The sequence below is a fragment of the Chelonoidis abingdonii genome, chromosome 7 (assembly GCF_003597395.2).
Source record: "Chelonoidis abingdonii isolate Lonesome George chromosome 7, CheloAbing_2.0, whole genome shotgun sequence".
In the NCBI taxonomy this organism is placed as follows: domain Eukaryota; kingdom Metazoa; phylum Chordata; order Testudines; family Testudinidae; genus Chelonoidis; species Chelonoidis abingdonii.
This window is the reverse complement of record NC_133775.1, coordinates 99510368-99533818: the sequence shown is the minus strand read 5'-3', so window position 1 is coordinate 99533818 and position 23451 is coordinate 99510368. Positions and strand designations below refer to the sequence as shown.

Sequence of the window (23451 nt, the reverse complement as noted above, 5' to 3'; positions counted from 1 at the left end):
GAAAAAATTTCCCCAGGGAAATACTGGAAGCAACACTTAAATTAGAGTGGAAACACCACAGAAATTTTACTGTATGGAACAATCCTGCTCTGGCATGGAGATGGACTGGATGATCCAATGGGTCTTTTCCATTTCTCTCTTCTACAAGTCATGAAAGGAATAACTAAAAAACTACTGAAGTTGCAGCAGTAGCTCAGCTGCAATTTCTAAGACAGAGATTCATTTTCTAGATGCTCCCAGCTTTGACATGCCTGTTTTGGGAAAATATTTCCTTGCTAAATCACTCCTGAAAGAATAAATCACATTGAGAAAGTATTTTAAGCAAGCTCAGCTGGTACCTCTTGCTCAAGCTGTGCCCTGGGACGGCCCAACTGTACTTTTAAAATAACAGAACATGCTATCACAAAATATGGCTTAATACAACTTGCTTTTCCTGAGAAAGGTAAAAACTGTGCTATATGCTTTGCTTTCAGGAGTGAATGGAAAGATGAAATTCCATCTACCTCTTTGCACTATAGAGTATTTAACAGCTTTGGGAGGCTTGCAGAGTCCCTCTGCTAATCTGCTATTCTTCTTCTTTTCACATGTCTTAAGCAAGGACTCAATTCATCTTAACACTTTTTAAACGTACAGTTTTTGCACAATGCTTGCCAACATTATCCTGATGATTAATACATCAAAGCAACGCAGGCTGATGTGTTGTGCTAATATATCACCACCTGGTGAGTTCCCAGTGATAAGAGTACCATAATGTATCACCGGAACACAGCATTCAGGCAATTCTTTACTCAAAAGATGGGGCTCCTCGAGAAAAATAGCTTTGAGACCTAGCAATTTAACAAGCATTTTATTTATTTGTTTTTAAATGCAAAGGTTATGAACTTGGAGTCCCTGGGCCTCCTAAATCTTTCAGCCAAGAGAAACATATGCTAATCACAAATACATTAAGGTTTTTATTTCCAATCTGTCATTATAATGCTGAGGGCAGTATTAACCTCGACCTTATGTGGTGTAAGGGCTACCTGTCTTTGCAGCATTACTATTTAATAACAAAAACATTTTGTATCCTTTATTAATAGGATACACGTACATAATGGATAATACGAGTAATAATAATGCATTTATACCTTAGAATATACAGTGCTTAGCATGTTTGCTTTCACTTCGTACCATTACATGATGCGTTGCATTTGTCCTCTTTGTTCTTCATGCAGTTTAACTCCCTGTTACATAACAATAAAGAGACTTACACATCATTAGGCCTCAGCTCCAAATTGTGAAGTAGGTTGCATGCATGGAAGTTTCACTAATTCCTGTAACTAGCTAACTTTTATTTATGGGTCAGCAGGCAGAGAAAAGAAGTTGCTTAATGTTGTGCGAAATTAAAGGTATGCTGTACAATACCTTTGTTTATAGTCACTTGATTTTGTTTAAGTTAGTTTCATTACATTTTCTGTTGTGCTCCAAGTGAAATCTGCATTTTTAAAAATTCTATTGGCTACATTTAGGGAAGATTTTTCCTTGTTAAAACAGAGACATCTTGTTACATGGTTATGGTATTTTTTAAAAAAGTTAAATCAGTTTTTAAAAACCTAAAGATTCGACCAACGTTAAAACAGGGAAGGAAGAGACATTTGGTGAAGTGTTTGTTATCAAATCTTTATCTATTTGTCCACCTAAAGATTCTCTATTGTGTCCATCACTGTAATACCTACGTAAATTAAGGCACTAAGCAGCTGTCTTCATGGAACTGCCTTTCCTTGTCTCTGGCTGGCTTTTACATTAATCATCATATAAAAAATGGTTTTTAATATCATTGCAAGAATGGTGGGAAAGCTCGCTCAGAAAAGGAGGCAGCTAAAGCATGCCCTAAATATAATCACACTCTGGCATAATCTGACTCCTTCTGGGAGCAAGATCCACAACTGAACTTCCTTGACCCAGAGAACTTTATCTCCACCTTTCAAACACCTCCTGCACTTTGTGGGCTGCACTGCTCTAGAAAAGCGCAGCTGCCTTGAGGCATCCTGGATAGATAGGCTGACCAGATAGCAAGTATCAAAAATCAGGACAGGAGGTGGAGAGTAATAGGTGCCTATGTGAGAAAAAGACCCCAAAATTGGGACATCTAGTCACCCTATGGATAGAGAAGCAGTTGCTGATATCCTGACCTATTTGACAATCAGGACTATATCTTTGAACTGGCAACAGAAACAGACTGGAGCCAGTGGACGGACCATAGTGCAGGGGTGATGGATGCACAGCAACCAGCCCATCATGGAGGCAGGCTACCACATGCAACACAAGCTGGAGCCTCTCCATTGCTTCCATGTTGAGGCCCAAGGAGTTAAACTAATACATACTGGAGGTGCCTAATGCATAGACAGAACATCAGAACTTCCTAGCAAACAAAGTGAACTTATGTTTTTCTACTGCCAACAGTACCTGATTACTTAGGTTTAGTGAAAGCTATGGAACCTAAAGGTCCTGAACATGCACTATACTGAGCACCCTGAATTCTTCTTGTCTCATGGGTGCTGCTCAGCACTTTAGAGGATTGTGCGCTTAACTATGAAAAATACTAATGGAGGGAAACAGTAGGGGTACAATACTAACGACATGTAGGCATGCATGGACATGGAATTTTTATTGGAACATCTAAAAAAACATGGACTTTGTACGAAATATCAATACAATATTAACCTCAGTTATTGGTCTATACTCTTCCTAATTTAGAATATCACATTAGAAATCAAATGATGACTGTCTGCTGAAGTTTTCCATCCCTGATCATCACATCCCATTTATGCAAAACTGAAGCCTGTTTGTTTTGATCCCTAAAATAAAATTATATATCAATATTAGAGCTGTAAATTCTATACCCAAGTTATATGTTAAAGCTTTCAAAATATCTGAAAACCTTTACACTTTTTTCCACAAAGGAGGCCGTCTCTGGCTTGCAACACTTGTTTACAATTATGTCGGTGAAGAAACTAGCTAGCCAGCTCTATATCAAACATTTTGACAGCAAAAGCACAAACACTGATCTATTCTAAGTAGTTTGCCACTCTGTGTAATCTTGGAAAAGGCATTCTTGCCTTTGATTCTACAAATGTTTATACTTCATACATCATGCAAATAGTGTTTTATATATTAAGAAATAATGTGAGCAAATCTGAAGTTAAATTAAATTCTTTAACAATAACCCTGCCAAAGCACTGTGATTTTCCTATAAAGAAATTATTCCAATTTGTTGATCTTACATTGGATGAAACATACTGTAACAATCTTCATAATTTATATCCTGTTGGGACACTATGATTTAAAGTAACATAATACAGACCAGCATCACTGCTAATCTAAACCACCTGACCAGATAAACAACAGTTTCCCCTTCTCTCTTCACTGAGGATATTTCTGTTTATTGTCATATGATTTACTCATTTTAAAAACATGAAGAAAAAATGCTGTGAAACAGCACTGCAGCTAGGAGGCATGGCCTTTCGTACACTGGAAACTTTTCACACACAGGTACCAGTATAATGCCAAGAATTGCAGAAGACCAAAGGCAATCCCACGAATTCTGTTCTCAAGAAAAAAAAAAATCACAGCGAAAAAAGATTAAGTTCATTCTGTACAATCTGGACCAGGTGCAGTGTTAGAAGCTACATATTTTTGATGTTACGAAAGATACAATTCTACAAAATAAATCAGAGTCAAAGACATTATGTGCCAAGTTCAGCAGTGCTCTAAACTGTGGTACACGGTTGTCGAAAACAGGTGCAAGTGTAATTTGCCTCTATTTGGCATTCAGTGGGTGTGCAAATGGGTACCATTTTTGTGCCAAGGAGGCACAGGGAAATGTTGAAGAAAAAGCATTAAAAGAAGGGTGCAGATAAAATAGACTCTCTCCCTTAAGCCCTTCTCTTAATTGTTCTGCTTCTTACACTCCTTTCCTGCTATTTCCTCAGGGTGTTATGTTACACTCATTTTTGCACACTCCCTGAAATTCAAATATGTGCACTTATTGCTAGCCACACATTCGGCTTTTCTGACCAACCTACACTCCTATTTGCATCACTGCTGCATTTAGCCCTATGAATATTTGTTTTCTTGTAACTGATGTTATGGATAGTCTCCTAAAGGGAAGCAGGGTATCAGGTCTATCACCCTTTTCCTCATCCTTAGCCTCCCAAAACAACCACAATGTTATTTGGAGATCATCTTTCCCTCTTCCCATTTTACACTGCAACAGTGACAGAATGCAACTGGAAATCATGTGCAGGCCCTATTCACTGTGAGTCAATTAAAAGACTTTACAACCAAATTTTTATAAACGTGGATTGAAGACAAACAATTGTTTTAGAGTGGCAACAAAAACTACTTTCTGCTGTTGCTGAGAAATTTCAAAGTTTTTCATGCTCCATTGGAAAGTGCTCTGCTTCACAAGCCATGCTGCCCCTGACAACTAAATGGTCTGATACACTTTGTAATAAAGTGTATCAGTTTTCTTACACAGGCAAATATATAATTATCTTTGCCCATAAAGACTAGTGCAAAGTAAAGTATGAATCCTAAACTGAGAAGACTGGATTTACAAAATCACAGCTTGACATGGAGCAACTAACTCGCACTAGCTTGCAGCAATGAAAATCTCCTTTATTGCGCCATCTAACTTTGAAGTCTGTTGCAACAATCTCGAACTAATTAATACAATTCTTTCTGAATAGGCAAATGTAATGCCAAACCTTACAACCTCTACCTTGCTGGCTTTTACTAGTGACCCTAGACAAAATTCCTGAAAATTAATTTCAGCTTTCTATCACAAATCTGGTGTCTAGGTAATACTGCGTATTGCAATTCACTGTGCACTTTGCACTGTCCAAAGAAAGAAAAGGAAAAGGAAGGAAAAAATTGCGACTTAATAATACTTTACTGACTTATTGTTAATTAAATTCCATACTACCAGTATGGGAAACAAAGGTCAGTATACTAAAAGCATGTAAGCTTACAAAGCACTCCAAAAAGCATTATTTGTTATGTATAATTTCACTCAGAAACATTTGGAATAGGTAGGATTTCTCCATTTTGCATTTAACACTTAGGGCAAGAGCTACCTTGTAACTATAATATTATTTCTTCAAAAATGAAGTCATGTCAGATTTTAAAATATTACCGAGATTAATAGAAAATTTGTACCAAGCTGCATTTTTCATTGTTACTGATATTTTATGTCAGTTGCTCAGTAGAGAAAAAATCATCAAGAAGCACCACGTCTCAATTAAAATCTCACTTACCAACCAGAATAGGTAGCTAACTTCCACCTTCCTCTTCCCAAGCATATTGGTTTAATGTGTGTTGTGCTCAAAAATGAAAAAGTTTTCAAGAAGAGGTTTACACTAAATGAAATGCCTACTTAAAGAAACTGGGCTTCTTTTTTATTTACTGAACAGGCAGTGTGCACCCAACCAAAACAATTAAATAATACAGCGAAACCCTCATTAACTGAGCACCTGTTAAAGCAATCAGTTACTTAAAATAATAAACTCTCTTTGCTGTGCAACTGAAAGAACAATGATAATTTGACTTGTTAAAATAAATGCTTGGTCTAGCAAATAAAAACACTTGATGTACCGTAATAAAACCCTCAAACAAAACACTATGCAAACTAGTAATAAAATGCACTTTGGGCCCTGTTCGGATCTTTTGAATGTATATACCTGAATGCTCCGTTAACTCACTTTACTCACCTTGATCTTTTATACTTTACAATGTTCTGCCATTCAGACGTTAGAAATGTTTGAGCATATATTACTATACCAAAACATATGGCTATATAAGCACTTCGTAAAAGCCCAATTTAAGACAGGACCCAACTTTAAATACAAATCCCATTGACTTCAATTGGACTTACAACACATGCTTAAGAGCTTTCTTGAATAGGAATGCTCTCCTGAATTGGCGCCCAATGGTATGTCCATACTACAGACATTACACTGGTAGTTATAGACACAGCCTACACAGACAGAAGAGGCATACAAACATCACCTACCCAGACGAAGTTAGCTATGTCAGCAGAAACTAACATAATTTTTGGCATAGGCCAGGCCAAAACAAATGGAGAAATGCAATGGAAATTCACTAGTTATCAAATTATGTTGTATCAGAAAAAAAAATCAGGAACAAAGAACAAAATTCTGCTGGTTTTCCAACTATTTCTTTCACTTCCCAAAGAACACAGAGGATTTCACTCTGAACATGAAAAGACAGTCCACATTCCAGATGTGCAGTTGATGACATTAGTAGCAATGATACAACATTCTTCTTGGTCTGTTGCCAAGATCATGTGCAATGTCAGCTCAAAATCCAATATAGTATCTGCTGAGCATAAAGGGGAAATCATGTCCTAATTCTGATCCTAAGAGGACATCAAAGAATAATAAAAAAGCCTCACTTTATAATACTTCCCTAACTCACAAGAGTGTTGTGAGGATAAATACATTAAAGATTGTGAAGCGCTTTGAGATATGCTGATGAAAAGTGCTATGCAAGAGCTAGGTATTACTATTGTTAGGATGAATGAAGAGAGGAAGCAGTTGGCCCTATAACCACATCATCATCAGGGATCTTTTATTTATTTTATTTATTTATTTTTGGCGGCACAGGCACATCTCAATGTCAATAATTCAAACATGTTAAAGCAGAAAAAAGGTCTGAAATTATAAATTGATGGGAGATGAGAAAGGAGAACTGCAGGTACAACCAGGTAGGTCATCTGGTCCCACGGTGTGTGGCTGAAAGCACTCTGGCCATGGTATCCAGCCACACTGAGACAAGTTCTCTCTCAAGCCTTTGGCAAGTTTCTATAAAACTTCAGGAAAGGAGACTGTAGGACTCCAATGGGAGTTTTGCCTGAGTCAGGGTTGTTAAGCTCATAATTTGTATCCAATTGTAATATTTGAATAATTGTATGAAGTATTTTTCATGTATTTATTTCAAATCTAGTGATGATACATTCTTTGAAAGAAGAGTATGGAGAGAAGGACCATCTTCCTACACAATACGAGAAGACATAAAAAGAAAAATAGGACTTAAAAAACCCTGATTTGTTTAGACAGTTACATAGTATTTCTTACATAGTATTTCCAATTTTCCTTATGCAAAAAGTTATGTAATCAGTATAAATTACATTTAATTGTATTTCATCTGCTGTTCTTGATTTTTGAACAACTGGTGAAATGGGGCTAGAAAATACAGAAATGAACAGAAAAGTGACAAATTAAGAACCGATTATTAAAAACAAACGTGGACTAATTTTATTAGCAATATTTTGCATAAGAATACACGACCCATGGTCAATATTTTATGCAGTCTTGAAAAACTTTTGGTGTCCTCCAAATTTATGACTAAGTGCCAGACAGTATGTGTAATGCAATATATTGGGGAAATACCAGGTTTTTTTTTTTAATCTCACAATTGTTCTTTCCCTTTTGTAGAATCCACCACTCCCCCCCCACCCCTTTCACAAATCAATACATCCTTGAAATAGATGCAGTCCATGAATGGTGAAAACTGATTTTAGCCATGCAAGGGATTTTTTTAAATAACATTAAAAAAAAAGATGCATCCAATGTAAGTGAGATGAAATATGGTCCTTTGTAAGAAAGATTAACATCAGTACACTTTTATTAGATTAGACACTTTACAATCTGTGTATAATTGTAACCAATCAAAGATTGTAAAGCTAATAAAGTTTTGCCTCCTAATGCCCACTTCTACCAGGTGAGATTCCTCTAACAATACAAAACTCATATTTACATAGCTATTGCTGTTACCATCCCAATCAAGATTAAATCACCAAGTCCATGAAATGAACTACTACTCTCCACTCAGAATCTCAGTGCCAGAATGTTTCCTTGTGAAGCACCACAATGAACAATTCTCAGGAGAAAAAAAAAGGTGCTGAGTAACCTCAACCCCCCACAACCTAAACATACTCAGTACCTCACATGACAGGACCCAAAATTAGAACCCTGGCTCCTAACTGAACAACTTACGCTTTACTAAAACAATTTCATACAAATCCCTCAATAGATTCAGCCAGCTCCATGTTAGTTCAAGACGTAAGCAAGTTTTAATCTCAACCCAACAAAAATTAAAGGAAGAAAATGGCAAATGAAGGAGGGGAGGAGCCAGTCCCCAAAATACATTTAGAGCTGGTTTACAGCTTTATGAAAGACAAATGAAAAATTATACTCACATCACACTGATCAACTGTGGGTCTGCCAGTGGTTTTTCAGAGCAGATGTAACATTTTAGCAAAATGTGATTGTTTGTGAAAGAAATAATTCTGATCAAAAACTAAATTGCAGCCAGCGCAAGCTCTGCACTTTGTCACTCTAATCCATTCTGACAGGAAGCAGTAAGTGGAGATTCCTACTGTGAAAGGAGCAGATGTGAAAGGTCAACCTTGGCCTGAAACTTCAAAACCGTTAACGTGTAAAACAGTGTGCATTAAAGCCTGAAACAGCTAACTGCTGGATTAACGGATGTCCGCTAAGTAGGTCTGATGTGCTTTTGGCAAGTAATGGTTAATTTTTAAATAGGTTCATTGTAATTTTTTTTATTTTACTTTTTACCTTTTACCAGCCAGAGTCCATTTTTAATTACAATTGCAGAGTGTAATATTCCAAAACATGCCTTTTCTTTACTCTTGGGGCAGGGGAAGCCACTATTGTAGAATGCAATTTACAGTTATTAATAAGGTCATGCTCACCATTTCAAAAGCAAGGGGATGCAAGAGGTTAAACACTATCAAACTGGAGACAGAACTTGCCATCTGTACTGAAATTAGTATCTTCCCAGTTCCCCTATGTTCATAATAGCTATCCCAGGACATTACAAAGCTACAAGAGTGCAGGTTTCTTTAACTGAAAAAGTAAAAGTGATTCTGAATGAAGATATTCTTGAGAATAACGAATGTAAATCTTACTGATTTCCCCAACTGAAACAGTACTGTTACAGTACTTGCGACCACTGAGTTAACAAATCTGGGAGGACTCCAAATTAGTTAAAATCAAAGTCAACATGCCGGCATTTGGTATCTTACAGGAGAGAAGGAAAGTCTTGCCTCCAGAGTGGGCATAACCATTTTTTCCCCTTATTTCAAATGCAATGAGCAAGCATTAGAAGAGTAGTTATGGATGATATAGAGCAGCCAACAGTGTGACACTTCCATTTTCTTTTTCAATCTAAATGAATACTTGTGAGAAGTAAAAAGTATATTTATAAAAATCTTTAGCCAGTTCAAATTCAACCCCCAGAGACAATATTTCCAGATTAATGAATGAAAATTAAATGCTATAATAATTTTCACTTAAGTGATCATAAATCTACACTAATCTTTTAAGAGAAGCATTGGTAGAAGTGTCAACTGCAAAGTGGACCAAAGATCAGGAGGAGAACTTCCTGGTCCTCTTTAGAATAGATAACACAGGTCTAACTGCTCCAAGGGTATGCAGCACGTGCACAGTAATTGTAGAAGATCCTCTTCCCCTTGGAAATACACTATTCTTTTTTAATTGTATTTTATTTTTTAACCTAGAATGGAAGGAAGGAAAGAGAGATAAGGAAAGAACTTAGAACTCATATTTCCTTGATATTCTAAGTCACTGTTAAGTTTTAACTAATAACAAATTGATGTCAACTTCTGTTTCTAGAGCACCTGGAGAATAAAAGTCTTGAACTTCTACATAGCACTTGTTACCTGTGCCTGTCAGGCCTGCTGCTCCTGATAGATACGAACAGAAAAACCTCTTCCTAGCTCAAGAAAGCAAAACACAAAGATATGTTCTGAATCTTTAATATCATCATGATTCATTTAAATATAATAGTATTGTAAATTTCAATACTGTGGCATTAATAATAATATTGCAATAATGCCTACAGCCACAAACAGGTCAGGCTCCATTGTACAAATAGCCTATTCCCCAAAGAGCTTGTAACTTGAAAGACAAGATGTAATAGGGTTGGAGGGTGGGGAGACAGTTAAGTGGAATGGGCACAGTTCTTAGCCATTGACTAGCAATGATCACAGCTTGCCACCTGCTTGGTCTTCAGTTTTCTAAATGCATTACAGCAGAGGTGAGTTTGGAAGATAAAGAGGTGGCTTGATAGATTCTTACTAAGCTTTCTCCACTTACAAGAAGCAGCATGACAGAAAGCTTGAAAGTATTTGTCAGAGAAGTGGCCGGTTGAGGCTGGCATAGCTGGCGCCCATTGAAGGTGGGCACAGACCTTGCAATAAGGAAACAGCTTAGATAGGTACAGCAAGCCTAAATTTGGGTGTGTGGGGGGTGAAAGTAAAGACAAAAGTTGCCAATGTAAATATGATGATTCAATTATTTACAAGTAGAAAAAAATGTTGGTAATTTAAAAAATGTAGACTGAACACCGAGGCAGAGAGATCTTTCACTCTGTGTTTTGCACAGTGGCCAGGACAAATAAGTAAATAAATAAAAAATATTTCTGAACTCTCAACAACAAGGAGTTAATTTGTATCTGGTAGCTCCTGTCTGACCACTGACATCACACCAGATTCTGTATAATTATGCAGCATTTCTCATCAATAAGAAAACTACTTCTGTCAGTTAACTGGTAGTACTATTGAAAAGAGGCTGCACTGACTAGTACACCATTGTTGTCTCTGTCTTTTTAAAGCCAGGGCAGGAGAATCAAATTTTCAGATGAATGATCTCCAGAGAACCTCCATTTATTTTTCATCCAAAAGTCAAGCACACGAGCTTTTCAGAAACAGTGCCACACTAGAATATGGGTAGGTGGAATGTGTCCAGTCCCACAGCTAGAACTTGACCCTATAACCTTCTGACGCAGAGGCAAGAAGGTTATTTACTAAGCCATTCACAAGTATAACCATAAGGAAGGTGTGATTGTATAAATATATATTTTTACTAAACTATGTTTTGAGCCAGCTCACTCTCACGTATTTTGACCCGAATTAATGTTTATGAGGCCTGAAAATTTTACTGTCAGTTTCTAATAAGGAAAAAACAGACAGACAGACAGATAGGCCAAAAATTATTTTCAAATACAAAGGTTTTCTCTATTCTGTAAACCCACTCAAATAATTTTGATTTATAGCAAATCAGTTATTGTATTCATAAATGCAAGGACACTAGCAAACAACAGAAATACTTTCATAATTTTGCAGGTGTACAAATCATAGTATATGAGAGAGAGCTCAAAGAATAATGGGAAATTAAGCAGTCTAGGAAACACTATAAGAAAAACAGCACCTACCAAGGTGGATACAAAACCAATTATTTTCATCCAAGAGGCAATCTAATGCAAAAGTCAAACAGAGGGGCAAGTAGTTAACCCACCAAATAAATGAAAATTGGTTTGTCTTTTGATAAGCAAAACTGACAATAATGGACTCATTGCTCATTCTTTGAGGTTAAACACAACTGACATAAGCTACACCTGAAACCAATCAGGGCTGAGGCTTTGAGAAGATTCACACGTGAGGACTAAATTTGTCACAAATGGGTTGGTTTCCGATCCTAATGTAGCCAAGTTGCTTTACTCTGACCTCCATTTAACAAATCAACTTAATGGGCAATGGGAGTGCTATAAAACTTAACAATGGAGTGATTTTAACTTTTAAAATATAGTTATGAAGCAAAATGTTAGAGCTCCTTCAATACTTGAAATCAAATTAAATCTAGACATTTTTTAACAGCCTTGACAGACATAATCCTAGTTACCATGTAAATTTATGGTAAGCTGTTGTGATATTAGTCACAGGTGCTACTTTTAATATATGGGCTGCATCTGGCTGGGAATAAAATTTCTCAGAGGACTGAAAATGACCTCACTAACAGACAATGGGGAAGGGGGATAAGATCACTGTGGCATATAAAAAGCTGGAGATACGGTCCACAAGTGAATATTTTACATAAAATTCAAGTTACCTCTGCAGATTGTAGGTTTATGTTTTCAATACATAAATAGTGCAGACATATTTCAGCCAAACAGCCAAAATATTAAGTTCGTAAAACAGCTATGAAATACTCTGGCTATACAGATAAAAACAAATTTTCCAACCTGTGATCAACAGAGAAGACAAAGCAATGTGCCAAGAAACTGAAAAAAGGAAGTATCAACACAGATTAAGTTTAGGAGTATTCAGTATTATTACAAAGTGAGTTAAACTAAATTAAGTGATTACAGCAACTAAAAAAAGCACTAATTCATTAAGGATGTGTTCCCTGTATCCCAGTTCCATAGGATTTGGTAAATTTGTGAAGTTCTTCTTGGTCATTAATCAAGGTGAAGATACCTATAGAAAGGACTAGCACCAAGGAATTGTCACCAAGTAGGAAGATTAAACTACATAAAGGTCATAAATTGCTTAGCCAGCAAGTTAGTTTTGATATACTGATAACAGGGACCATACATGAGAGAGGACAAAAATAAATATGCCCTAGCACAGTTAAAGCAAAGTAGCTGGAAATACAGAGAGGACATACAAAGCAAAAACTGTGTGTGCACTGGATGCTTTCTGAGTTTTGGGTGCTATTACTGGTTTGGAGAAGGAGAGTTGGGAAGTATAACAATTTAATGCAAGAGCTACAATGATTTAATTTCTTCTGAAATAATTCTTCAGAAGCTGTGCAAGTGTCCTTTAAACAAATAATCAAAAAGAGACAAGATTTGCTACAATTCTCAGGATCCATGAGCCCAGCACAGCAGGCAGTCTCCCTGCTATTTTCTCCAGTAAGTTTTATCTTTCAACTTAAACAGGTTCTTGTGTCACCTGAATGCAAAAGATATTTTAAACAATTAAAAAAAAAATCAGACTTTTAAGATGGGATATAACCACTTGCTACTTTATATAATAAATAAGGGTACGATTCTGTCATAGAGGTCATGGATTCTGTGACTTTCCAGGACCAACTTCTTCTAAAGGGGCAGCCCCAAGGCAGCCCCCAAAGCCACCGGAGCAGCAGCCAGCCCTGGGGCCACCAGAGCAGGGGCCACGATAGCAATGGCTGGCAGGCAGCTCTGGAGTCACAGGAGCAGGGGCTGCCATAGCAACGGGCCACACAGCAATGGCCAGCAGTCAGTCGCAGGGCCGCCGGAGCAGGGACCACCATTGCAACAGCTGGCAGTCAGCCCCAGGGCCGAAGTGGTGGACAGGGTTGGGTCAGCCCGCCCAGGGCTGGAGCTGCAGAAGTCAGCCCCTGCCACAGGAGCAGCAGTGGGGCTGGTGCAGCTGCAGAAGCTCAGCCCCCAACAGCGCTCCAACTATTAGTCCCCTCCCCACCTCCCACCAGGGAGAGATCATGGACTTCTGTGAATTTTTGTTAATCGCCCACAAACTGTCCCTGACTTTTACTAAAGATCCCCATAACAGAATCTTAACCTTAATAATAAAGGTTCAGTCACTGAACTCTTGTACACAAGCATACACACTTCACCTAGCTAGAAACAGTGTGATGGATAAAAGATTAAATTTATTCATTTAAAAAAAATCTTTGAAGTAGTCACAGGTATTAAACCTCAGTGTCCCTGTGGTTTTACAACCACATTTTCCTATTGTTCTAAATGTTTCTCTCTCCCCTGTTGCTATTGGATGGACCTACACAAACAGAGGAAACTGATTGACTATACAGGGTAAGCGTGAAACTGGCTGAACCCAAAGGGTATGTCTACACAGCGACTGGACACCCGTGGCTGACCCATGCCAGTCGACCCAGGCTCACAGAGCTATTTCAATGCAGTGTAGACCTATGCGCTCAGGTTACAGCCCAAGCTCTGGGACCTTCCCACCCCACAGGATTCTAGAGCCCAGGCTCCAGCCCAAGCCTTGAAGTCTACTCAGCAATGAAACTGCCCTGCAGCCTGAGCCCCATGAGCAAAAGTCGGCTGGCACGGGCCAGCCGTGGGTGTCTAGTTGCTGTATAGACATACCCTATGCAAACAAACCAGAAACAACTTTTCCTCTTTTTCTTTCAATAGTAGTAATTTTAGGTGTTCCTTCTAAAAGCATTAGGGAAAACATTTTCAGATGGAAGTGACTCATCCTTCTGCACTACAGTGGACAGGGATTCTTCAAGAATTTAGAGTTATGTAGAACATGTTTTATTAATTTTGATGGAATACCCCTGTATAAAACCAGTCATTGTCCAACACCGAACAGTTGGAAACAAAGCTTGGGGTTTGGCATACAGAGACCTCAGTCCGCTTAGTACCATGGTGCAAACACCATTAAAAAAGATTATCTTTTTATTAAAGATAAAAAGGAAAAACAGTTAAAGCATTTGAAATATTAAGTATTAAATAAGGCTTTCATTTTAACAACAACAATCCCTTTTCCCTTTCCTTTTAGCAGGAGAGAGTTTTTGGGAAAAATACCAAGTTGTTTGACAGTCTCTTAGATGGTACCAAAGATGGTAAAAACTGTTCTGTCAGGGAAAAGAAAAGACATTAGTTAAGATTGGCTGAAGCTGCTGTTGAAGTCTGTTTCATCCCAAATGATCGGCATATCATCTGGGTACCTCTCTCCGGCCTGGTGGTTGCGACATCTTATTAATTTTCACATATTTTTTACAGTTGAGCTCACAAAAAGGGTAAATTCGTAGGCCAAATTATAACAGACCAGGAACCTCAAAGTTTTGAACAGTTTGGTGACAATTCTATTTTATCTAGACCAGGGGTCCCCAAACTTTTCAAAGTCATGCCTCTCCCTTACCTGTCTGTACCTCGCTCCCGTGGGAGCAGGGTTGTGGCGGGGGGGGGGGGGAGGCATGAACAGGGGTAAGGGGGCCAAGGCTGGGGTTGCAGCTGGGGGCAGGTCTGAGGCCAGAAACAGAGCCATGGTCAGGGGCCAAGGCTGGAGGCGAGGCCGAAGATGCAGTCGGGGGTCAGGGGTGGGAGTAGGGCCAGGAGCAGAAGCTCCAGTTGGGTCGTGGGCAAGGGCCAATGCTGGGGGCAGGGCTGAGGGTGGAAGCCTGGGCCGGAGCAGGGCTAGGTAACACTCCCTTCCCACCCCCCATGGGGGCTGGCCCAGGCCCTGCTGCATCTCCCCAAATGTTCCTTCATGCCCCCCTAGGGGGGCACGCCCCACCATTTGGAGATCTCTGCTCTAGACTACAAACTTTTCAACTTTTTCTTTTTGCCAGAGATTTCAGTAAATGAAGAAAAAAAATGTATTAGCAAACATTGCCAGTCAGGCTCCTGAAGTTGTGACAGTATTTTTGTAACTCTCATTGACTCAGACTTTTGCTTTGGCAAATTGAAATGGATTGGTTGCTTTATCAGTGAGAATAGGCATTTTGTTTCCATATCTATCACTTGGGAATAGAAATTAAGAGCCTTTAAAACATGTTTCTTTTATGTAATACAAAGTGGCTTGAAAGCACAGATTACTTTTTTTCTTTTTCCTCTACTATCTCTCTCCACAGACCCATTTTAAAAGGCAATAGTCTCAAACATCTGTAGCCTGCCAGTTCACACAAATAGAGGGCAGAAGAACGGAGGAATGATGCAATGGGAAAACAGACAATGATAACAGTGTTTAGGGTGACCATATTTCCCATGGGAAAATGGGACACTGCACAGGGCTGGCCCAAGGCCCCCCTTTCTCCCTGTGGCGTAGAGCTAACAGCCCAAGGCCTAGCGTCTGGTGTCATCATTCGGCTCCCCCAAAGTTCCTCCACGCTCCCTTGGGAGGGAGGAGGGAACCCGTCACTTTTTTGGCAAACTGGGCATTTGTCCCATTTGGTCTTGCCAACTGATAAGCTGGCAAAAGCAAATGAGACAAATGGCCAGTTTTGCCAAGAAAGTCGGGACATCCAGGACAGGGCTTAAAGAGGAAACTGTCCCGGCCAAAACAGGACATATGGTCACCCTACTTGTGTTTGTTGTCTTGTCAGTCAAAACAGAAGCTGTAATTGTAAAAAAATAAAAAAATCTCTGTGAACATGGCAGAATGCATCAATATCAGGCTGTACTGATGGTTGTCTCCAGTGAAGATGGGACCATGTATGATGGCTAGTCTTCTTCCAGAGCTATTACAGGATTCTGCGATTTACTGTGGACGAGTTTGAAGTGATCAGGTACCATGACTTTCTTATGCCTCAGTCCCCCCAGCTGATAGGGAATGGAGTGAACAGCAATAATGATAATATGGTTATGAGGAAGAAGTGGAAATTAACATTTCAGTCATAGAAGCTGCCCAAATGAGGGAGGGGGAACAAGCTGCAACGGATACCAGATGCTTTTCTTTCTGGGTAGGGTTGGGTGGAGGACACTATGTACATCAATATTTTTTTCAAACTAGGACATCACGACTAGCATGCAATGGCAGTTATAGCAGAGAAAAGGACTGACAACAGGAAGTACATTCACTGACTTATTTTAGGAACATTTCAAACTGTTTTCCAACTCATTTTCTAAAGCCCATTTTTGTAAAATTTATCTTCAAAAAAAACAACCACCACCAGCGGTTTCACGTGAAGTCGTGTAATAAAATAATTTCCCAACCCAGAAGCGTAATTTCTGATAGCTTTTAAGCAAGTTAATCTCGGTCTGAAAGCTTTAGGAATCTAAATAACTTTCTCATTTCACAGAAGTTTCATTTCATTCTCCCTCATACTGAAAATAATATATATAAACCAAGTTCATGTCTACGCATTTGAGCGACTTTATAATAAAAACTCTGTTTATATTCTTAACATCTGTTGACATACATAGTCTTTGTAAACCTGGCATAGATTTTAAAGCCACAGAATTTTCCATGCATCATGCACATTATCTGTGGGAAGCAATAAAGAAACAATGAATACATTAATCATACTCGTATCATCTGCAAAACATAAATCTGAAATACCTTTCATGTCAGTTCAACTGCTCAGGGTTTTTTTTTTTTGTTTTGTTTTTTTTTGTTTGTTTTTTTTTTAAAAACACACACCTGATTTTATGCCATCTGTAAAAGGGCAGGACGGAGATCATAGAGGAAATTGTATTTCTTGGCTGGCTGACTTTTACTAAATATTCTAGAACTAATATACAGAACTAAGTTCTGTAAACAGAAGATTTATTAAATACAAGAAATTACACCTAAAAGTCCATGTGTATTAAAGGACAGCATATTGACTGCAAAACTCTACAAAGCAGGTAGCTAGCTCCATTTTTGGCACTTTTGTTTCCCTGATCTGCTTTTGAGACATACCAATTAATAAGTAAATGTTGTATGGGGACATTAGTAAATGTAAGCATTGGTAGATCAATTAAAATATAGCAGTTCAGTTTATCTTCAGTGCCACCTTCCCAGGAGACAAACATTTGCTCTCTGCAAACATTCATGCATTCTCTAGCCAAATTCCAACTTAAGCCATTCTCTAAGGCTAAGAGATCATCAACTTGCTCTTCAGCCTGAAATTTCAAATGGCCATGTTACATCACCACAGCTGCCCCAATTTTCTAAATGCTTAAGGGCAAAATTCTGCCCTTATATAGATGCATGTAACCCCCTTGACCACAATGAAAGCAGTGTAGACAGTTTGGCCCCTGTTAGTTTACCCAGTGGTACACACAGCTGAAAGTGCCAGAAGTTTTGAATTCTTAAGCCAATTTCCAATCATTCAGAGTAATAATAGCTCTTGCGTAGCCCTTTTCATCTAACACTTTTAAGAGTCAAGCAGGAATGGGGGCACACTGAGCATCCACCAATATCTTCCACCCAACTGGACGAGACATTTTAGGATGATATATTTGATGGGGTGAGACCTAGCCAATTCTGAACCCAGAAAAAAAAATACTATTAGCTTTAGGCTTAGTATAACCTATGGTGTACATTTAAATAGATTTTGACTTTCTACTCTAGCATCCTCATCATGTCTCTCTCAGACATGCAACTTTATGAATACCTGACTAATTTCTACCCAGTACCATTTCAAGGATAAAGCCTTAAAAAAACTCAACTATTTAATTCTCCTTCACTGATCTAAGCTGCTGGGTTTCCCAGATTTCTACTACAGGGCTGTGTTTGCTTTCATCTCTTTGGTATATAGTCTTCAGATCCATTGCCTAAAGATAAACTGCAGAAATGATTTATTTCACTTATTTGCAATACACAAAGGCTACTTTATGCTAATTTTAAAAAAGCATTTCCAGCTACGCTGAGCCAACAAGCTCTCCAATTACACCGTCGCATTGACACTTTCAAGAGTGCCCCCAGTGTGAAAGCTGTAAACTCAGCACCTACAGTTTGATGCAGACGAGAAGTTATCCCTCTGTCCTTGGCTCTCCAGTTCTCCCATCCAGGTCTCATGTAAACTCTACCTCGTAGTTTTCACCTCCTTCATTGCATCATCATTTGTTTCGTTTGAAGTTGTTTGTTTTGTTCTATTATTAACTCCCAGGTTTAAAGTGCAATCCAGAAAACATGTACTCAAGGCTCCACACGTGCAATTCTGTACCTGCTCTTGCTCTGTATTGTAACGATGCTGCTCTTTTCTCCCTACCTCACACACATTTTAGTCTATGTCCTCTCTAAGGTGAAATATTAAAAAGGGTGGGCACTACAAATTGTCATTTTCACATTTCACTATACAGGGTCTCCTAAAGACCTTTGTCTGGATTATATTATGGCCATGAGAACAAACAGCACATTATATATGCTTCAGTCTACAAATGTAGATAGATATTACACTGCAAATCCAGTGTGGTGTGGATGGGACGGAGGTTGGAAGGGGGGAAGGAGGAATATGGCATCTTTAAAAAAATGTAATCTTACCCTTCACCCCTGGGAGACCATAGCTCTTTCAAAAATAAAATAGGAACTAGGAATTATCTTCATCTGTTCCCATTCCACACGCAGGTTATCATCTGCCTAAAACTGTAAGAATAGCTCAGGGTTTCTCAAACAGGGGTCGCCGCTTGTGTAGGGAAAGCCCCTGGCAGGCCAGGCCGATGTGTTTACCTGCCCCGTCTGTGGGTCCGGCCAATTGTGACTCCCAGTGGCCGCGGATCACTGCTCCAGGCCAATGGGAGCTGCTGGAAGTCACGGGCCAAGGGACTTACTGGCCGCCGCTTCCAGCAGCTCCCATTGGCCCGGAGCACTGATCCATGGCCACTGGGACCCGCGATCGGCTGGACCCGTGGACGAGGCAGATAAACACACCGGCCCAGCCCGCCAGGGGCTTTCCCTGCACAAGAAGCGACCCCTGTTTAAGAAACCCTGGAATAGCTGATCTTTCACAGCTAATCATTATTATATAACAATCTACTACTATTTTGATCAGAACACAGGATTGTTAAATTGACTGTACCTGAGCAACAGAAATGAGGGGAAGAGGACTAGGAGACCTAAACACACACATTTAGTGGCAATTTTTCAAAACCATTGGGTGGATATCTACACACAAACGTGCACAATTGCAGAGTCATATGTAAAGCTTTTGATAATGTGACCCTAAATGTGCGTAAGAAGATCCAAGCTAGAATACAAATAGGTCACTTATATAAAAGGTGTAATAAATATCAGTAAGGCTAGGTTTTAAAGAAGAGCAATGAGAAAATTAAATAAGACATAACTGAAAATAATCCATTTTCTCCGAATAAACCCAAGTTTAATGGCACTGAAATGGGAAGGGTATGTTATGACTAATTCTTGTCTTATTTAGCAGGCCACAATGCAGCTAATTATTCCTCTTCTAACTTGTCTCTTTTTGTAGGTGTCTCACTTGATTAATCAGAAATCACATTTTCCTTCCAAATTGAGATATGGTAGCAAGAATCTAGTTGACAATCTTAAGAAAATATATTAAATAATAGTTGGCTATATGGTGCCAACAATTTTCAAAGCAGGTTTCATCTTGGATTTCAAATTTAAAAATTCTTAAAAATTGATGACACAGCATGGCCCAGGGTTTTGACTTAAAATTCAAGCCCAATAGGGTATATAATCTGCGGTACAAAAGGCAGCCTCACAGAGTGCCTACTGCAATTCATTCAAGACAGTACCATAACTCTCCCTTCCAGTATAAAAGGTGAGTTTTATGACACTTCTGTTCACATTTTTTCACCAAGTTTGGCTTGGTAAATATTTGTACTTTCATTTTTACTCACCTTAGTAAAGTTCTTGATAGCCAAATATTTTTATCATTAAGTTAGGAGTGCTAGAAATAACAAAGATATCAAAAGTAAAATTCTGCTTGCCTTACCGTCGAACAATGCCAATAAAGTCAATGAATTACACCTGGGTAACTGAGATTAGAATCTGGCCCGATAACTTCAGTGACACTACTGACATGAGGAAAGCAAACAGGATTTGGTCCCAAATACTCCTAGATTTGTGGATGTGTACATCCCTTCACTAGGAACACAATACAAACCAGGATAATTATATTTCCTTTTATATTAGGATAATATATAGCAAGAGTTACCTGATTAAAAGTTTTGAAATTGAACTCTTTGTAGATGGCATCTCTTTCTCCCAACTCAGACCATCCTGAAGCTTTGAGCTCAAGTAAAACTTGGGTCCTTTCCTCTGTTGTCAACCAGTGAGACTGTGAAGACTATAAAGAAAAAAAAATACATTCCAGAAGTAGGGTTAATGTCCTCTCATTTCTTTACACAACAAGAAAATTATGTGCTGAAATTATGATTTATGTATTTCAAAAATATATTCCTTCAAGACAACAGAAGTGGAAAATTTACTATGCGGTTTTGTTCCACTTTATAATTTAACAGAACACCATCACTTGCCAGTTAACTGAGCCATGAAACATAACTATTTTGGTGAATTAACTTTGGTTATGTGCTTGCATATAAGAGTTTTTACCCTTTTGCTGGGATGAAATAGGGACTCAAGAATACCTTTGTCCAGCAGTATTATTACTTTCATTTATACTAGGCCTGTGTGAATTATCCAGATACTGTGAAGCTTGAAATATTTGATGACAATCCAATTTTGCCATTTTCCCTCATGTAATATTAAATTTAAATGTAATGTACAGTACTTAGTTGAAGTTAAAAAGGGAATATCACCTGAAAAATACTAAGCATGACCAAATTTAAATTAGAAAAGCACAGATTATACCAGAAATCACTGTGTATTATGTATAATTATTGTACCCTGTATTTCCTAAGAAGAAAGTTTAAAAAACAAAAAGCAAGATTATTACTATTTGAGTTCAGTAACTATTTATAAAAAAGTTTCTCTCTGGCATTGAAAAGAAAAACAATTCGGCACTAAGGATATGTGCTACCCCAATTTGCACAAGGCACAGACAGCACTGAGGAGTTCTGTATAAGGATATGAAGCATGGCCCACTTTCATACCATTACAAATCAGAAGTAACAACTAAATAGAGCTCCCACTAAAAGGCTCAGACTCAGCAAGGTACTTAAGCATCTGTCTAACTTTAAGTTTGATGGTTTTAAAGTGTGTAGATACTTCATTCTAGAAGTGCCAGACTATGTACAGTCTATCTGCTATGTTCTCACACTTAATTACACACTCATTTGGCAATGCTGATGTGAACTTTTTTTGAAAATATAGTCTACTGCTTATGTGTATAAGTGCTGAATCTTTGTATATACCTTTATTATAAATATAAAGTTACCATTTCACCACTAGATGGTGCTGCATGCCAAATCAGAAGTTAATTCAATTAATTCTAATTAAGCAGCAGAAAGATTTTAAGATTGTTCCTTATTACTGAATGATATTGGCACAGAAAATTATGATAAATACACATGCATCATTTAAATATGAAATATACATATAACCGTAACCTAGTAATTAACTCCAAGAAGCCAAATATAACACATTCACTAACGGTGAGGATAAAAAGAGCACTCTGTACAGATGTAGTTAATGCAACTGATTAAACAATTGTTTTCAACAGGATTCACCCATTCTAACAGACAAGTTTTAAATATTCAAAATCTAACATTTCAATTTAGTCTATCTAGCCTTTCTTATAAAATATGGGAGTACTTGTGGCACCTTAGAGACTAAGAAAAATATGTGCCTTGCTTTAATATAAAATTAATGTTCCACAAACATATATATTAGTGTTGCTATAGGAACATTTATTGATTAGAATTTCCCTTTAAGACTGTTTTAAAGCATGTTCAGACCGTCTCTGGCCTGAAATCTATCATGTTTATAGTCAGCCAGGAGATAAAATTGTTTTGTTTCCCTGAAGATTTTTGTGTTCTGACTTCTTAAAACCAGTTAAGACATTTCAGTTGCTTTCTTGAGGCCTTATCCAAACCCCACTGGAGTAACGGAGAGTCCATCCACTCATTTCAGAGCTGATCATCAGATTTTAATAAATAGATTTATTTTGTTTGCCACCGGCCTGGTCCTTAGTGCACACCAGCTCTTTTGACACTGAAGAAATTTTGCTTAGAAATAACGGTCGTAAAAGCCAAGTTCTGCGTTCTGGCTCCATATATACATGCACCTGCCACTAACTTAAAAAGTTTAGTAAAAAGCAGTATACTGAGCACATGTTGATTTATTTTAAGACAACTTTAAGGAGCTGCAAGGCTCTAGAACAGGGGTAGGCAGCCTATGGCACGGGTGCCGAAGGTGGCACGCAAGCTGATTTTCAGTGGCACTCACACTCCCCGGGTCCTGGCTACCAGTCCAAAGGGTTCTGTATTTTAATTTAATTTTAAATGAAACTTCTTAAACATTTTAAAAACCTTATTTATTTTACATGCAACAATAGTTTAGTTATATATTATAGACTTACAGAAAGAGTCCATCTAAAAATGTTAAAATGTATTACTGGCATGTGAAACCTTAAATCAGAGTGAATAGATGAAGACTTGGCACACCACTTCTGAAAGGTTGCTGACCCCTGCTCTAGAAACATGCTCACATGTCTGTATCTGTGGTAACACACAATGAAGCACAGTGCAAACCCACTGAAGAGGTGGAAAGGTACAACACAAACAAACAGAGTATGGACACTGAAATGTAAACATAAGACTTAGCATACAAAACTGACCCACGATTTACTGATTATATCCTGTCATATGATGGGCCCTAAGCTAGTTAAAAAATAACAGCTTTATTTGAAAGCAGTCCAGGAAAGAAAGAGAGGGGTCTGATGCCAAAGCATCCATTATCCTGTATCAAAGATCTTTAGAATAAAATATGTTCTGGGGGCTATGGGGGAAGCTATTAGATAATCATATATGCAAAATTATGTATGTATATGTAAAATTATGTATAATCATATATGCAAAATTACTTGATGTCAGACTGTCTATGCTCTATAGAGATTGAAATGCAAGGGATGTAAATAATCATATATCTTCTGAGAGAAGAGGAGGTAGATCCAAGACTGAAATAGATTTAATTTTTTTTTATTAAAGCTAATGTTAAAATTATATAATACG

General features: G+C 38.1%; 1 protein-coding gene and 1 long non-coding RNA gene across 2 annotated transcripts in view; both read right to left on the bottom strand.

Annotated features, from left to right (window-relative positions):
* Positions 1–23451, bottom strand: part of PCBD2 (pterin-4 alpha-carbinolamine dehydratase 2) — a 35235-nt gene that overhangs the window by 9865 nt on the left and 1919 nt on the right. Inside the window, exon 2 of the mRNA XM_032783253.2 lies at positions 20475–20606. Coding sequence (XP_032639144.1) covers positions 20475–20606 — 132 coding nt within the window. The remainder of the gene's footprint in view (positions 1–20474; positions 20607–23451) is intronic.
* On the bottom strand, positions 22–10005 carry LOC142047129 (uncharacterized). The gene is made up of 3 exons (XR_012656309.1): positions 9947–10005; positions 8261–8439; positions 22–7053 (listed from the first exon to the last, which is right to left on the bottom strand). It is a non-coding gene; the product is annotated as an uncharacterized LOC142047129 (long non-coding RNA).